This window comes from Aquarana catesbeiana, linkage group LG01 (assembly GCF_042186555.1).
Source record: "Aquarana catesbeiana isolate 2022-GZ linkage group LG01, ASM4218655v1, whole genome shotgun sequence".
NCBI lineage: Eukaryota > Metazoa > Chordata > Amphibia > Anura > Ranidae > Aquarana > Aquarana catesbeiana.
Window position 1 is genome coordinate 166,187,645 of NC_133324.1, and position 15,914 is coordinate 166,203,558.

A 15,914-nucleotide genomic window follows, 5' to 3' on the forward strand; every position below is an offset into this window, starting at 1 on the left:
GAAAGATCTATCTGTCTAAAAAAAATAAAATAAATATGAGTACAGTATTGCATGACCGCACAATTGTCATTCAAAGTGCAACAACGCTGAAAGCCCAAAATTGGACTGGGCAGAAAGGGGGTGAAGATGACCAGTATTGAAGTGGTTAAATGTGCTGCCCTCAATGAATGTGGAAAACCAGCAGATGCTGCCCACTGAAGTAACAAAGACGGCTGCCCTGTGTGTTAAATCGTACACCCGCTGCCTGTTGAGTGCAGGCTCCATGCCACTGAGCTAAGCTCCTTGCCGGACCTCTGCGACAGGCAGCTGTGGCTGCACTGTACCTGCCATGAATGCTGTCACAGAGACCACTCCAAGCAGTTGGACAGGGGACTCAGCTCAGTGACATGGAGCCTTAACTAAAGCATTGCCCTGATTCACCATGTGAAGCCGGTGTTCTGTCGAGATGTGCCTACCCATCGAATAGTGCCCGGGACGAACTGCGCATGCGTTGTACGTCGAAGCACAACAGCTGTTTTGCCTATCAGCTGGGCTGACGTAACCATGGCGCATGCGCACATCGTAGGAGGTATTTCTCGATGGGAGATACCACAATTTAAACCTATACAAACAGCAGGGGTAGACAGAGGTTCTCAGATTGTGCATCGCTGCTGCTGGAGGGTGGCATGTGGCTGTGTTGAAGAGCTGGTTTTGTCTGTGTTGCAAACCACCGTTTCACACAGGCAAAACCGGCTGTTCAACACATGCAAACCCACCCTGCAACATAGACAAAACCAGACCATCAGCACACTGTAAAGCCGCCCCGCGAGGCACAATGTGAGAACTACGGTCTCCCCCCCCCCCACTGTTTGTATAGGTTTCAATCAAGGCAGTGAAATGGTATCTCCCATCGAGAGAGACCTCCTAAGATGTGCACTTGCACCCTGGTCACGTCACTCCAGCTGATCGGCAACTCAGTTGGAGTGCGGCTCTGTCCTGCGCATGCGCGGGCACTATTTGATGGAGGCCACTTCTTGACAGAACACCGACACTTGAAGTCACCTTATGGGAATTAGGCACCCCTGACTTTCACAGAAGTTGGTTGAGTCTAGATATACAGCTCTCTGCATGACAGGAACACCACTGACACAGATGATTTCAAAATAATAACTATATTATCTCCACATTTTTCAAATCTTGAAAAAGTGACATATTTATATACCAGTATTTGATTTGGGTAACAAATCCAAATTCTAATTGTATTATTCAAAGGTTTTGAAGAATGTTATTCCTCAACTGAAGGTATAGATCAACAGCTGAATATGGGTCTTCTGGTGCATTCCAGGAATTCTCTTCCATAATGAGACAACACAACTCAAAAACAGTTTCATCACATGAGTATCGACCTTTTGGGAGGCATTCCTCCTTGCATATGGCTACTTCATCTGCATCAACAGGCATTATTCTATTCACTGTGCCACGAGTTTCTGGATACAGATCTAGTAAAACGGGCCTTCCACCTGAGCTGTCCTGTCTTTTGCATTTTCGCATATTGTGAGAATTCCAAATGTATACAACTTCATCAAGTTCAGCCTGAAATAACAATACTGAGAATTAGGGTCTACGAGGGAAATAAGAAATATTAAACAAAATGTTCCCATACTTCTTCATTGAAGAAAATTACATTGCTAGCTTGTCAAAGAGATCTATACCTAATTGTGATGGAGCAGTAATTCAAAGGTCCTGTATATATTTTAATTTAAAGGATAAGTTCACATCACATTAAAAAATCAATAAATACATTTTTTGGCAGTTAAAAAAGTGTATTTAATGTGTTTTCCATAGGAGCCTGAAAACATTGCACCCGGAATCAACAGATCAAGGGTGCAGTGTCAGGCTCCTGCAGACTGTGTAACTATCTGCCCATGTCTTTAATATGGACAGGCATACTCAGTCCAAGAAGAATCAATAAACTCCAAGGATGCTCACCAGCTCCCTCATTGTGCACTAAAAGCTATCAGCTGCAAAGGCTGTTGGTGTTTGGAGTTTATTTGTTCACAAAATGAATGATGTGACCGTGTGGGCGGAGCCCTGCATTTCTAGGTTCTTTTCAAATTGTAAAATTAAAAAAGCTGCGCTAAAAAAAGGTTTCAATCAGTGAGTCCAATTAAACTTTAAAAGACAGGAAAGTCAATATAAGCCACTTGGAATTCTTGATATCACCGCAATGTGCACACACAAACAAGAAAGTGCCCGATCACCGTATTTATATAGTCTGCTTACCAGATGGCAAGCATAAACGGCAGGTGGCTATAACCCAGCCATGGCCTTTAGCTTGTAGATGATAACAATGGTAGAGGTAAACCGGATCATGCAGATCACTCCCTCTATTCAACTATGATGTCCGTTATGGCTCAATGGATAGCGTAATTTAGTCTAGATAACAGTTTATTAAAATGAGGTATTGCACAGTTAGGAAGAAATGGATATGCATATAAAAGAAATGCCGGCCAGCACAAACACATGAAGCCCGTCCTCCTAGTTCAATCGTGTGGTGACGCCACTACGATGTCACGCTTTAAAATTGCTCACACTTGTGGTATGACGCAAAAGTTCAGTACTCAAAAATCTTCATAGGTGACGCTTTACATTTTTTTACAGGTTACATTTTTATAGTTGCAGAGGAGGTCTAGTACTAGAATTGTTACTATCGCTCTAACGTTCATGCTGATACCTCACATGTGTGTTTTGAACATTGGTTACATATGCGGGCGCGACCTACGTATGCATTCGCCTCTGCGTTCAGGGACAGGTGCGCTTTAATTTTATTTTTATTTTTTTACACTTTCCCTTTCAAAAAAATGGTTTTGATCACTTTTATTCCTATAATGTAAACATGCCTTGTAATAGGAATGGTGCGTGATCCGTCCTCTTAATGGAGAGATGTGGGGTCTATAAGGCTGGAAAGCATCAGATCAACAAAAAAACATGAACGATCTAATGCTTTTCTGCCGTGTCCCAGGCTTTTACTTACGCCGGACTGGACATGACGTCATAATGTCACGCCCGGGCCCCCGAGAGTCATAGAGATTGCCTGGGACCATCTATCCCTCAGCGCCAAATTCTTTCTCCGCGACGCCGATCGTACGGGTGACCCGGGAGAAGCACCGGAGGGCGACGGGAGGGGGGGTCATCCCCTCTCGCCAGCTGTAAGAATGATCAAGTGGCTGAATAGCCGCTATGATTTTGCTTACGGTGAAGGGAATCACCGGCAGGAAAAACAACATCTGAATGATGGTTGCAGCTGCAGGTATCATTCAGATATAGGGTTGCCACCTGTCCAGGATTCACCTGGACAGTTCGGCTTTGGAATCATGCGTTCGGGTTTCAGACTGCCTGAAACCAGGACACATTATTTAGACTGGACTATTACTTCCCAGCAGCTTCCACCCCCCCCCCCCCCCAAACACTCCTACCCCTCTGTGTCTGCCCACACTCCAATCCCCAGCGCTGTGCCTCAGAAAAGGAAAGTGGGGGCTGGAAATTTGAAGTCCAGCAGCCTCAGATACATCTGGATGAAAGGTGCCGACTGCGAAGGGGTGAGTGAACTCACCATCCATCCCTGTCTGTGTCTGAAGTCTCCCCCCTTCTCTCTCCTGCCTCTGAGTGAGTACACTAAGGCAAATCAGGGTTCTCAGAGCACCCCTTACATCAGAGTTCCCCTTTACACCAGAGGCCACAGTGTTTCCCCTTACATCAGAGTCCTCTCTGTACATCAGAGTTCTCAGTGTTCCCCCTTACATCAGGGTTCCCAGAGCATCCCTTATGTTAGAGTCCCCAGAGTTCTCCCTTACATCAGAGTCTGGACAGTTCCCCCTTAAAGTGAAAGGGGACTCTGCGAGTTCAGATGTAAAAGGGGAACTCTGTGGATTCCGATGAAAAGGGAAACTCTGTGGATTCAGATTTAAAAGGGGTACTCTGTGGACTCTGATGTAAAGGGGGACTCTTGTTATTAACTTCATATGAATAGAAATATTTAATAGCAAAATATATGTATAGTTTATACTATAAAAAAAATTGCTGTGCGGTGCTAAAGTGTTTGGGTTTGAAAAGGTGGCAACCCTATTCAGATATCACCACTGAAAGACCAGGACGTCATATGATGGCCAGCCGTCGTCAAGTGGTTATAGACAGCTTACACATTTAATTGCATGTATGACATCCTGTGTCACTAAAATGTAACCAAAGAAGTATGTTTGGATAAATATGCTAGCTATTTTACATTAGGAATGAGACAAACATACCCGGGTTGGATTCGATGGCCATTTGGGGAGCATGTCATACATTCTGCTGAAAAATCCGAACCCCTTTTGAGTTGATGGGAGTCAAATCTGTCAAACCAAGTATCGCCATTTTAAAAGCTAATGGCAAAAAGGGCATGGGGGCTGGACTCTGCCCTGGGGGACATGAACCAATGGAAATGTATTTAAAAAAAATTAAGAGTTTATTGGGAAAATTGATTTTAAGGCCTTGTTTACAAGGGCTCTGTTTGCCTGCACAGGGATGCACAAATGTTCCATGCACAGCCACTGCTCCCAATGTCACAGCCGTTTAGGTGCGGGTGTGTGTCCCTGAAGAAACACACACACAATGTCAAAATGGAAGCAGCAGCTGTATCCATGCCGCTAATGTGTCCCAATTGACATGAACAGAACTGCCTGCATAGGAATGCACAGTACGCCTGTACATCCCTGTGTGGGCAAACACGCCCTCACACAGGAATATACTTAAGTACACCCGTGTGAACAAGGACTAATAATGCATAAAGCAAAAATAAATAAATTTAAATAACATGACTGTGGGTGGCCTTAAAGCGGTAGTAAATGTAATTAAATAATTAAAAATCCAGGCCCCCTGCATGCTAATGTCATAATGTGCTAGTTTGCATCACACACTAGCACATTATGAAATACTTATCTTAAAGCGAAGCCCTCCTGGTTTGCGGTCTCTGACCATTTGGCTGAGCCGCTATGATGTCACTCCTGTGCGTGCGCACGGGAGTCATAGCCGTGACACAGAGCTCTAAAGGGACGGCATGAGCATGCTGTCCCATCAGAGCGCATGTACCGGTGATGTCATCAGCCGCAGAAACAGTGAATATCTCCAAAACAGTGCACATTTAGGCGATATTACTTGTATCTACAGGTAATCTTTATAATAAGCTTAACTGTAAGTACAAGTATCCCAGTGTTTACTATCAGTTTAGCCTGCCTGTGAGCAGTGTTAATTTTGTCGACTAAAACGACTAAAACCTTTTAGCCGACTAAATGAATACTATTTTAGTCTACTAAAATACGACCAAAACTAAAACAACTGAGATGACTAAAATACGGCTAAAACTAAAATGGCATTTTAGTCCTAAGACTAAGACTAAAACTAAATTGAAATTTGCTTCCAAAATTAACACTGCCTGTGAGGTGTTGCATCTGTATGATGTATAGAACCTCCTGCAGCAAAACTAATATTTGCAGCATTGCTGTATGGTGGTTTAAATTGCAAGTAATTTACTTTTTAATGCCAGTTACCTTTATTTTAAAACAAAATGCATAGATACCCCACTAAAATACATTTCAAACTGTCAAGAGACATAAGGGTCTAGTATGCATTTTGGGGGGTTCCTGTGCACCTTTTTTGGGTACGAAATAAAAGAGGTTTACTGTGAAAAGTAAATTACCCACTGATGTATTTTTATATCTAAAAGGGGGGGGGGTTGTCGCAGAAAATCTATACTAGACCTCTCAGAACAGATTTTAAGGGGGTAGCCTGTGCAAAGTACAAGAAAAGAAAAATGACATAGGGTTTCCCCAACTCTATACAACACCCTTGATCCTAGCACACAGCCTGGCAGGCCAGGAAAGGGGGGATGAGTGTGCGTTCCCCCTTCTGAGTGTGCGTTCCCCCTTCTGAATCCTAACAGGCACCTGCCTTCAACATAGCAAGATTATGTTGCCAGGGCTATAATTGACCAATGCAATGATGGTTCTAGACATGCATTTTTGGGACAAGTTATTCCCCCAAATGTCCCTAAGGTTCGGATCAGTATCAAAATTCCAAACAGACAATGTTCATCTCATCCCCATTACACATTACTGAGGTTTTTTATTATCAGCTACTGCAGTCAAATTTAACATGTACCTGTTTTGTAATTCTCAAGAATAAGCCAAAAAACCAAGCATGCATGTGACAATCATGAATTTAATTGGCTGTAAATACTTGTAGAATATATGTAGTCAATGAGCAACTCTTCAATGGTAATTTTATAGTCCTGCCCTGCTTCCAGTGGTGTACCTAGCACACCTGACACCCGGGCTAGACATTTTTTTTCACCCCCCCAAGAAAAATGGTATGTGGCAATATAACCAAAACTGTGGGTGTGGTCAGATTGCATCAACAGTGGGAAGGGTTTAAAGGGCCATATGCTTTAAGACTGTGCCACAAGCGAGTATGTATCAGACAGTACAAACCTCAGTATACTCATTTTAATAAAAGAAAACTGTTCTATTGCATATCCTTTACTACACACAGCTAACCATAAAGTGATATTATAGTCTTGATTTTTGTTTGTTTTTTCTAAATAATAAACATGTTATACTTACCTGCTCTGTGTAATGGTTTTGCACAGAGCAGCTTGGATCCTCCTCTTCCTGGCCCCTGCCTCTTTCTGGGTGCCCCCACAGCAAGCACCTTGTGTCTATTCACACACAGAGCCATGGCTCGACTCCACTCCCTCCATCTTCTGATTGGCTCACTGGCTGTGATTGACAGCAGTGTGAGCCAATGGCTCCCGCTGCTGCCAACAGCCAATTAGGAGTGTGAGTCCCCAGACAGCCAAGGCTCTCGTAGACATCGCTGGATTGAGAGGGTTGGGGAGGCTGCTGCACACAGAAGGTTTTTTACCTTTGTGCATAGAATGTTGCACCTTTACAACCACTTTAATAAAGAATGCGCTGTACTTAGAATGCTGTAGTCAGGATAGGGTTGCCACCTTTTCTTCAAGCCAAACCCGAACACTTTTGCGACGCACGGCAATTTTTTTGTAGTACATGCTATATGATTGTAAAATACCTTCTGTTACCCAAAGAGAGTAGTAATGAGGTGTGCTACAGTGAACAGTGGCTGTGGCCCAATTGCATTAACAGTGGGGGGGGGGGACTTAAAGGGGCATGGTTAAATAAAACAAAAGCATTAGTGTACCCATAAAATATGATTCGATTAATAATTAATAATATCACTATGGCAGAGGACGGTGTCAGTATGGCAGAGGACGGTGTCAGTATGGCAGAGGACGGTGTCAGTATGGCAGAGGACGGTGTCAGTATGGCAGAGGACGGTGTCAGTATGGCAGAGGACGGTGTCAGTATGGCAGAGGACGGTGTCAGTATGGCAGAGGACAGTGTCAGTATGGCAGAGGACGGTGTCAGTAAAGCAGAGGACGGTGTCAGTAGAGCAGTGGACGGTGTCAGTAGAGCAGTGGACGGTGTCAGTATGGCAGAGGACGGTGTCAGTATGGCAGAGGACGGTGTCAGTATGGCAGAGGACGGTGTCAGTATGGCAGAGGACGGTGTCAGTAAAGCAGAGGACGGTGTCAGTAGAGCAGTGGACGGTGTCAGTAGAGCAGTGGACGGTGACAGTATGGCAGAGGACGGTGTCAGTATGGCAGGGGACGGTGTCAGTATGGCAGGGGACGGTGTCAGTAGGGCAGGGGACGGTGTCAGTATGGCAGAGGACGGTGTCAGTATGGCAGAGGACAGTGTCAGTATGGCAGAGGACGGTGTCAGTATGGCAGAGGATGGTGTCAGTAGCACAGTGGACGGTGTCAGTAGAGCAGTGGACGGTGTCAGTATGGCAGAGGACGGTGTCAGTATGGCAGAGGACGGTGTCAGTAGGGCAGGGGACAGTGTCAGTAGGGCAGGGGACGGTGTCAGCAGGGCAGTGGACGGTGTCAGCAGGGCAGTGGACGGTGTCAGCAGGGCAGTGGACGGTGTCAGCAGGGCAGTGGACGGTGTCAGCAGAGCAGTGGACGGTGTCAGCAGGGCAGTGGACGGTGTCAGCAGGGCAGTGGACGGTGTCAGCAGGGCAGAGGACGGTGTCAGCAGGGCAGAGGACGGTGTCAGTAGGGCAGAGGACGGTGTCAGTAGAGTGGATGGGGTCAGTAGTGTGGATGGGGTCAGTAGAGTGGATGGGGTCAGTGGGGCAGAGGACGGTGTCAGTAGAGCAGAGGACGGTGTCAGTAGGGCAGAGGACGGTGTCAGTAGGGCAGAGGACGGTGTCAGTAGGGCAGAGGACGGTGTCAGTAGGGCAGAGGACGGTGTCAGTAGAGCAGTGGAAGGTGTCAGTAGAGCAGTGGAAGGTGTCAGTAGAGCAGTGGACGGTGTCAGTAGGGCAGTGGACGGTGGCAGTAGGGCAGTGGACGGTGGCAGTAGGGCAGTGGACGGTGGCAGTAGGGCAGTGGACGGTGGCAGTAGGGCAGAGGACGGTATCAATAGAGCAGAGGACGGTGTCAGTAGGGCAGAGGATGGTGTCAGTAGGGCAGTGGACGGTGTCAGTAGAGTGGATGGGGTCAGTAGGGCACTGGACGGTGTCAGTAGGGCACTGGACGGTGTCAGTAGAGCACTGGACGGTGTCAGTAGGGCAGAGGACGGTGTCAGTAGGGCAGAGGACAGTGTCAGTAGGGCAGAGGACGGTGTCAGTAGGGCAGTGCACGGGGTCAGTAGAGTGGATGGGGTCAGTAGGGCAGTGGACGGTGTCAGTATGGCAGAGGACTGTGTCCGTATGGCAGAGGACGGTGTCCGTATGGCAGAGGACGGTGTCCGTATGGCAGAGGACGGTGTCAGTAGGGCAGTGGACGGTGTCAGTAGGGCAGTGGACGGTGTCAGTAGGGCAGTGGACGGTGTCAGTAGGGCAGTGGACGGTGTCAGTAGGGCAGTGGACGGTGTCAGTAGGGCAGTGGACGGTGTCAGTAGAGCAGTGGACGGTGTCAGTAGGGCAGAGATTAGTGTCAGTAGGGCAGTGGACGGTGTCAGTAGGGCAGTGGATGGTGTCAGTAGAGCAGAGGACGGTGTCAGTAGAGCAGAGGACGGTGTCAGTAGAGCAGTGGACGGTGTCAGTAGGGCAGTGGACGGTGTCAGTAGAGCAGTGGATGGTGTCAGTAGGGCAGTGGACGGTGTCAGTAGGGCAGTGGACGGTGTCAGTAGAGCAGTGGATGGTGTCAGTAGGGCAGTGGACGGTGTCAGTAGAGCAGAGGACGGTGTCAGTAGAGCAGTGGCCTGTGTCACCCGGTGAGAACTGTATATATGGATGGTGTATGGGGGGGGTGGAGTACTGTATATATGGGGGGGGACTGTATATATGGAGAGGACTGTATATATAGATTGTGTATGGGGAGAGGACTGTGTATATGGGGGGACTGTATAGGGAGAGGACTGTATATATGGGGACTGTGTATATGGGGGGGACTGTATATATGGATGGTGTATGGGGGGGAGAACTGTATATATGGGGGGAACTGTATATATGGATGGTGTATGAGGAGGAGAGAGAGAACTATATGGATGGATGGATGGTATATGGGAGGGGGCCGGCAGAACTGTATATATAGTGTATGGTGGGGGGAGGGGGTGTACGTATATATGTATAGTGTATAGTGGGGGGAGGGGGGGTGTACGTATATATGTATGTATATTGTATGGTGGGGGGAGGGGGGTGTATGTATATATGTATGTATATTGTATGGTGGGGGGAGGGGGGTGTATGTATATATGTATGTATAGTGTATGGTGGGGGGAGGGGGGTGTATGTATAGTGTATGGTGGGGGGAGGGGGTGTATGTATATATGTTTGTATAGTGTATGGTGGGGGGTGTATTTATATATGTTTGTATAGTGTATGGTGGGGGGAGGGGGGTGTATGTATATATGTTTGTATAGTGTATGGTGGGGGGAGGGGGGTGTATGTATGTTTGTATAGTGTATGGTGGGGGGTGTATTTATATATGTATGTATAGTGTATGGTGGGGGGGAGGGGGGGGTGTATGTATATATGTTTGTATAGTGTATGGTGGGGGGAGGGGGGTGTATGTATATATGTTTGTATAGTGTATGGTGGGGGGAGGGGGGGTGTATGTATGTATGTATGTTTGTATAGTGTATGGTGGGGGTGTATTTATATATGTATGTATAGTGTATGGTGGGGGGGAGGGGGGGTGTATGTATATATGTATGTATAGTGTATGGTGGGGGGAGGGGGTGTATGTATGTATGTATAGTGTATGGTGGGGGGAGGGGTGTATGTATAGTGTATGGTGGGGGGAGGGGGTGTATGTATGTATGTATAGTGTATGGTGGGGGGGGGGGTGTATGTATAGTGTATGGTGGGGGGAGGGGGTGTATGTATGTATGTATAGTGTATGGTGGGGGGGAGGGGTGTATGTATAGTGTAAGGTGGGGGGAGGGGGTGTATGTATGTATGTATAGTGTATGGTGGGGGGAGGGGGTGTATGTATATATGTTTGTATAGTGTATGGTGGGGGGGAAAGGTGAGAGTACTTTGAAATCCTGACATGGATGGTAAAAACTTACCTTACAAGCTGGGCTCCAGTCCCAGCGTGATCTGTGCACACATTCCAGCAGGGAATGGGGAGGCTCCGCCCACCTCCTTGTCCCTTCTGCTGTCAGCCAGAGGATTGGAGGAGAGCACCCGGCCGGTAACATGGAGGCTCTGCCTCTGTGTCCCGACTCCGTCCTGCACTCAGAGTCAGACAGCTGAGCACTGCAGGAGCAGAAATCAAGCAGCGCTAAGGCGGCGCTACGGAACGGAACTCCACGGCCGCACTGATGACACAGCTTCGGCACAGGGAGCCACGGGTCTGAGATGAATAATGTGTCCGGGTCTCAGGCGGGCAGAGACCTGGGCACATGTTTCAAAACCCGTACTGTCCGGGTGAATCCCGGACAGGTGGCAACTCTAAGTCAGGAGTAAGAAATGTAAAACACAGTGAGGGGAATTCATCAAAACTGGTGCAGTCAGAATCTGGAACTACTGTGCATGGCAACCAATTAGCTTTTATCTTCAGCTTGTTCAGTTTTAAAAATGAAAGTTATGAGCTGATTGGTTGCTATGCACAGCTGTTCCAAATTCTGTCTGCTCTAGTTTTGATAAATTCTCCTAAGGCCTAATCAGACTGGTCCTGTATGCTGAGCCACTTTTTGATGCATCTGCGTCTACCAGAGAGCTTCACCTATTGAAGTGGGTGCACAGATCCGAATTCAGACACTGTGCGTTTGGATACATGCATCCCTTCCTATCTGCATGTCAAATTTTGATACTCGACTGTCCATGCAGTTGCTGCATCCCGATTGACTTTGACAGGAACTGCCTACACAGGAATGCACAGAACACCATGCATCCCCATGCGTTACACAAGGCCATCACACTGGGCATGGATGCATATGCTCCATGTAAATGAGGCCCAATTGCCATGTGGGCCAGATAGCAGGAAAGATGATATGTTGGGTAATTAAAAGAGAAGTACAGGCAGTCCCCGGGTTACAAACAAGACAGGGACTGTAGGTTTGTTCTTAAGTAGAATCTGTTTGTAATTTTGAACTGGTACAGTTTTTTTTTTAAAGTGTAGCTCCAGCCAAAAAATCTATTTTTAAGCTTTTTGGAAAACATAGGGAAGGGTTATCACCCCTGTAACATTTGTTTTGCTGTCTGTGCTCCTCTTCAGAAGATTTCACCTCACCTAGGTGGATGCTGCATCTGTCCCCCACTGGCTCTAAGGCTGAGAAACAAGTAACCAAACAACCGATCACTCAGTTCTCAGAGCTACCTAAGCAGAGAGCTGGGGGCTGCCAGTCTCTGGCTCTGCTCTGCCACCCCCGGTGCTCACTGAAACACTGGGTTGTGGAGGGGGCTGGAGTGGCCAGCTCAGGCTCTCAGCAGCTTGCTGAGAGCCAGAGCTGGGTGCCGGTCCAGGCATGTGAGCAGATCACAAACATATGGTTGCGATCTTTCCCCAGCACCAATTCTGTGACATCATCCGACAGCAGGCTTAAGCCAGATGAAAATGGGTCACAGGAGTGCAAAACAATCTGCACTGCTGTGATCGACAGAAGAAGTACAACCAAACAGGCTTTGGCTGTACTTCTCCTTTAATAAATCTATCACACGACCTGTCTCTCTGGTCCTGTTTGGCATTACTTAAAACAATTGATACATTTTGCCATTTATGTTGTGAACTCACCCTCCAGGGCCCAGACAGGCTTTTCCTCAGCCCAGGCTTTAAGGCCCCATTCACACCTGAGCTTGGTGTTTTCAGGCAGAAAATCGCGCAACTTTACAGCGCTTTTACGGCGTTTTTTGCAGCGTTTTTATACAGCGATTTGCGGCGTTTTTTACCGCGATTTTCCAGCGATTTTGTGCAGGGCAAAAGGTCACCAATGTAAAAAGCAGAAAAACGCCTAAATCTGCCCAATTTGCGCGACAAAAAAGGGTCCAGAACTTGTTTGAGCTTCAGTCGTAGGGCTTCAGGCATTTTGGAGTGGAGATGTGAACTATCTCCATAGAGAATAATTGATTTTTTCCCCTCCAGCGTTTTGTAGCTTCAGGCTTCAAGCTACAAAACGCTCAGGTGTGAATGGAGCCTAAATCCAGTCCTCTCTCTCCCTGAAGCTGGAAGGTCCTTCAGGCACCCTCTTTCCTAGTCCAGAGGTCCTCCACGATCCCTCTCTCATAGTCCAGGGCCTCCATATACCCTCTCTCCTAATCCGGGACCTCTAGGCACCCGCTCACCTAGTCCAGTATCTCCCTTGTCCTCCACCTAGCCAAGGGCTTTTGCCACACCACCCCCTTCCTAGTCGGGGGGCCTCCTCTGCTAGTCCAAGGCCTCCTTTACAGCCTACCCCAAAATAGGAGCCGCCTCTGCACCCTGCTCTCCGAATCCAGGTCCTTTATCAACCCCACTTTTCAAGTCCAGGGCCTCCATTGTACTCCCCTCCTAGTCCAGGGCCTCCTCTGCTAGTCCAAGGCCTCCTTTACAGCCTACCCCAAAATTGGAGCTGCCTCTGCGCCCTGCTCTCCGAATCGAGGTGCTTTATCAACCCCACTTTTCAAGTCCAGGGCCTCCTCTATACCCCCCAGTCCAGGGCCCCCATTGTACTCCCCTCCTAGTCAAGGGCCTCCTCTTTATCCTCCGGTCCAGGGCCTACTCTGCACCCCTCAGTCAAGGGCCTCCTGTGTACTCCCCTCCTAGTCCAGGGCCTCCTCTACACCCCCCACACTCCTGCACCTCCCTCCTATTCCAGCACCTCCTCTGCACAACCCCAGTCCAGGGCCCCCTCTGCACCCCCCAGCCAAAAAGCTCCTCTGCATCCCCCAAGTCCAGGGCCTCCTCTGCACCCCTCAGCCCAGGGCCTCCTCCGCACTCCCCAACCCAAGGCCTCCTCCGCACCCCCCATCAGCCCAAGGCCTCCTCCTCACCCTCCATCAGTCCAGGGCCTCCTTAACCCCCCCAGCCAAGAAGCTCCTCTGCATCCCCCAAGTTCAGGGCCTCCTCTGCACCCCCCATCCCACAAGGAACTCCTCTGCACCTCCTCTAACCCCCCCAGTGTGGGGTCTTCTCTGCACCCCCTCAGCCCAGGGCCTTCACTGCACCCCCCAGCCTGGGGCTTCCTCTGCACCCCCCCAGTCCAGGGCCTTCCTTGAAGCCCCCCCTTCTCTGGGATACATCACGCAGAAAAGACATAGGCTGTTTGGGGACTAGGCAGGAATAGGAGGGAAACCGGCCTGTCCATTACACTTGATCGGGTGGCAGTGACACCCTTAGAGCAGCGGTTACCAGTGTGGGTGGGGGCAGCACCCCCCTAGATGTGTCACCCGGGGCAGGCGCCAACCCTGCACCCTCTAGTTTTGGCCCTGCCTGCTTCTGACATGTTTTGGAAGTAGAGTGGGAAGAACATTTTGTTAAATAGCAGTAAATGTATTCTATTAAAATTGCATTTTACAAGAGCTTATAAGGTAATCACTCTCATATATTTAAAAACACTTACCTGTATGATGTTTAAGAAGCAAAACTGGATGAGGTTTTTATCGATAAAGTCTCCAGTAAAATAGCCATCATTCTGAATATTTCTTAAAAGGTTAATCCAGAACTGCACATTCTGTTTCCTCAGTACACCCCACCATCTTTCAATTCTTTGATTTGCTGTACTTCTTCCATACAAAAAACTTTTCTCTGCAGCCCAATTGTCTGAGTGTGAGCGCCTTAGAAATTTCTGCATTTGTTCCATATGTCCATTCTCTGTGCCAAGATCAGCACGTATCCTTTCTGGGCAACCTCCAATCATAGATACAGCATCAATAAAATAATTAGCAACTATTTTGGGGTTGCTATTAGTAGTAAAGGCTTCCATCCATACAATATAACGACTGTAACCATCAATGCAGCCATTAATTGCAATGCCATAGGGTTTTAATTTGTCATAAGAATCTACATGCCAAACTGCATTTGGACCTTCAGTATGGTAGCGCCGTCTATGCAAGCGTCGAGCTGTTCTTAATTGAACTCCTTCTGGGTCAAGGTATTTTACCATTTGCCTTATCGTTTTCTGTGTAACAACAAATCCTTTTTGAAGTGCCCTTAGATGTAGCCATCTATATCCCTGCATTTGCCCAGATTTGAAAATTTCAGCTTGTAGAAAGCTAAAAACTTCAGGCAAGTTGGAAAAGTTCTTCTTTCTGTAAAGACTAAATTTGCTGCAGATTCTCTTCAGTGTTCGATAACTAATAACTATGTTATGACTGGCTAAAACTGCAAGTATTTCCTTATTATTAAATCCAAGTCTAAAATAGAATTGAACAAGTTCTTCTCTATTTGCCATGCTTCACTGACAGCCACTGAAGCTAAAGAAACCTCTACTGGGCTGAGTCTCCTGTAACATTCCTTTTATACTGTGTAATCTCAGAATTCTGACTTTTAATCTCAGAATTTTGTTTAATACATTTTAGGATGGATAAAATTTTAAACAAAAAAGTTACTTCTGTTGTTTGCAGCCTCCTCCAAATCTACGGCCCTGCCCTTATACACTGCTCACTGCAAATGAAATACTGTTCCTTGTCACCAAACACTGCTCACTGGTAGATATTAGGTAATGCCATTTTATAAAGCTTCCTTCACTGACACAATATAAAGTTGCATTGCCAGACATCCCAACCTGCAAAAACTCATTTCAGGGAGGTGGCAAACCCATTTCATTCTCACTCGCTCCTGGACTCACTCCTCCCTCTGTTTGAATCCGACACAAGCTCCCTCCACACAGCTGCTGCTCACCTCCCATTGGCTGCCCTGGCTAACTCTCTCTGAGCTGGATTGGCAGAGGGCAGGCACTCAGTGATTGGGGGAGCTGGAGGGTTATAAGAGGAGGGCGGAGTAACAGTCTGGGACACATAGGAAGTCCTATACTGCACCCGCTTTCATACAATTGATCCCCATAGCGATGCCACTGCCACCCCTGGCCCGGAGGAGGGGGTGACTCGGGCTGTTGTGGTTGACAATCGGAAGATGATGCTGCACTCGCAGGTGTCTGTGAGCCCGCCGTCAATTATGGGAGACTTGGGATGTCGGCATTGCCATCATATACTGCTGATTGAACAGAACTGCTATTACACTCTGCTCACTGCCCTGACACTACATTGTGTTTAATCATCACCCTGACACTGCCAGTACATACAGCTCATGGCCTGCACTGCACTGCCACTATATACACTGGTTACTGTGCCTCCTCCCCCCTCTCAGGTGGGGATTCTGGGAAAATAGTGGCATGCAGAGCAAAATACTGTATCTGTGTATATATATATATATATATATATATATATAT

The 15,914-nt window shown here is 47.5% G+C and overlaps 2 protein-coding genes across 8 annotated transcripts in view; both read right to left on the reverse strand.

Annotated features, from left to right (window-relative positions):
* The window catches only part of KIAA0825 (KIAA0825 ortholog), a 784,945-nt gene that overhangs the window by 631,482 nt on the left and 137,549 nt on the right, over positions 1-15,914 (reverse strand). The gene's annotated exons all lie outside the window — the stretch shown is intronic.
* LOC141136648 (uncharacterized) lies at positions 1,133-14,934 on the reverse strand. Its single transcript, XM_073624520.1, has 2 exons — positions 14,088-14,934; positions 1,133-1,572 (listed from the first exon to the last, which is right to left on the reverse strand). Exons 1-2 carry the CDS (start codon positions 14,916-14,918, stop codon positions 1,246-1,248), a joined length of 1,158 nt encoding a protein of 385 aa, XP_073480621.1. The 5' UTR covers positions 14,919-14,934; the 3' UTR covers positions 1,133-1,245.

What these genes read in the sequence shown, in the direction of transcription:
- LOC141136648 (XM_073624520.1), bottom strand. Translation starts at nt 14,918, where the DNA reads ATGGCAAATAGAGAAGAACTTGTTCAATTCTATTTTAGACTTGGATTT. An exon ending in GCTTCTTAAACATCATACAG is followed by an intron (nt 1,573 to 14,087) that starts GTAAGTGTTTTT and finishes TTGTTATTTCAG; the next exon opens with GCTGAACTTGATGAAGTTGT.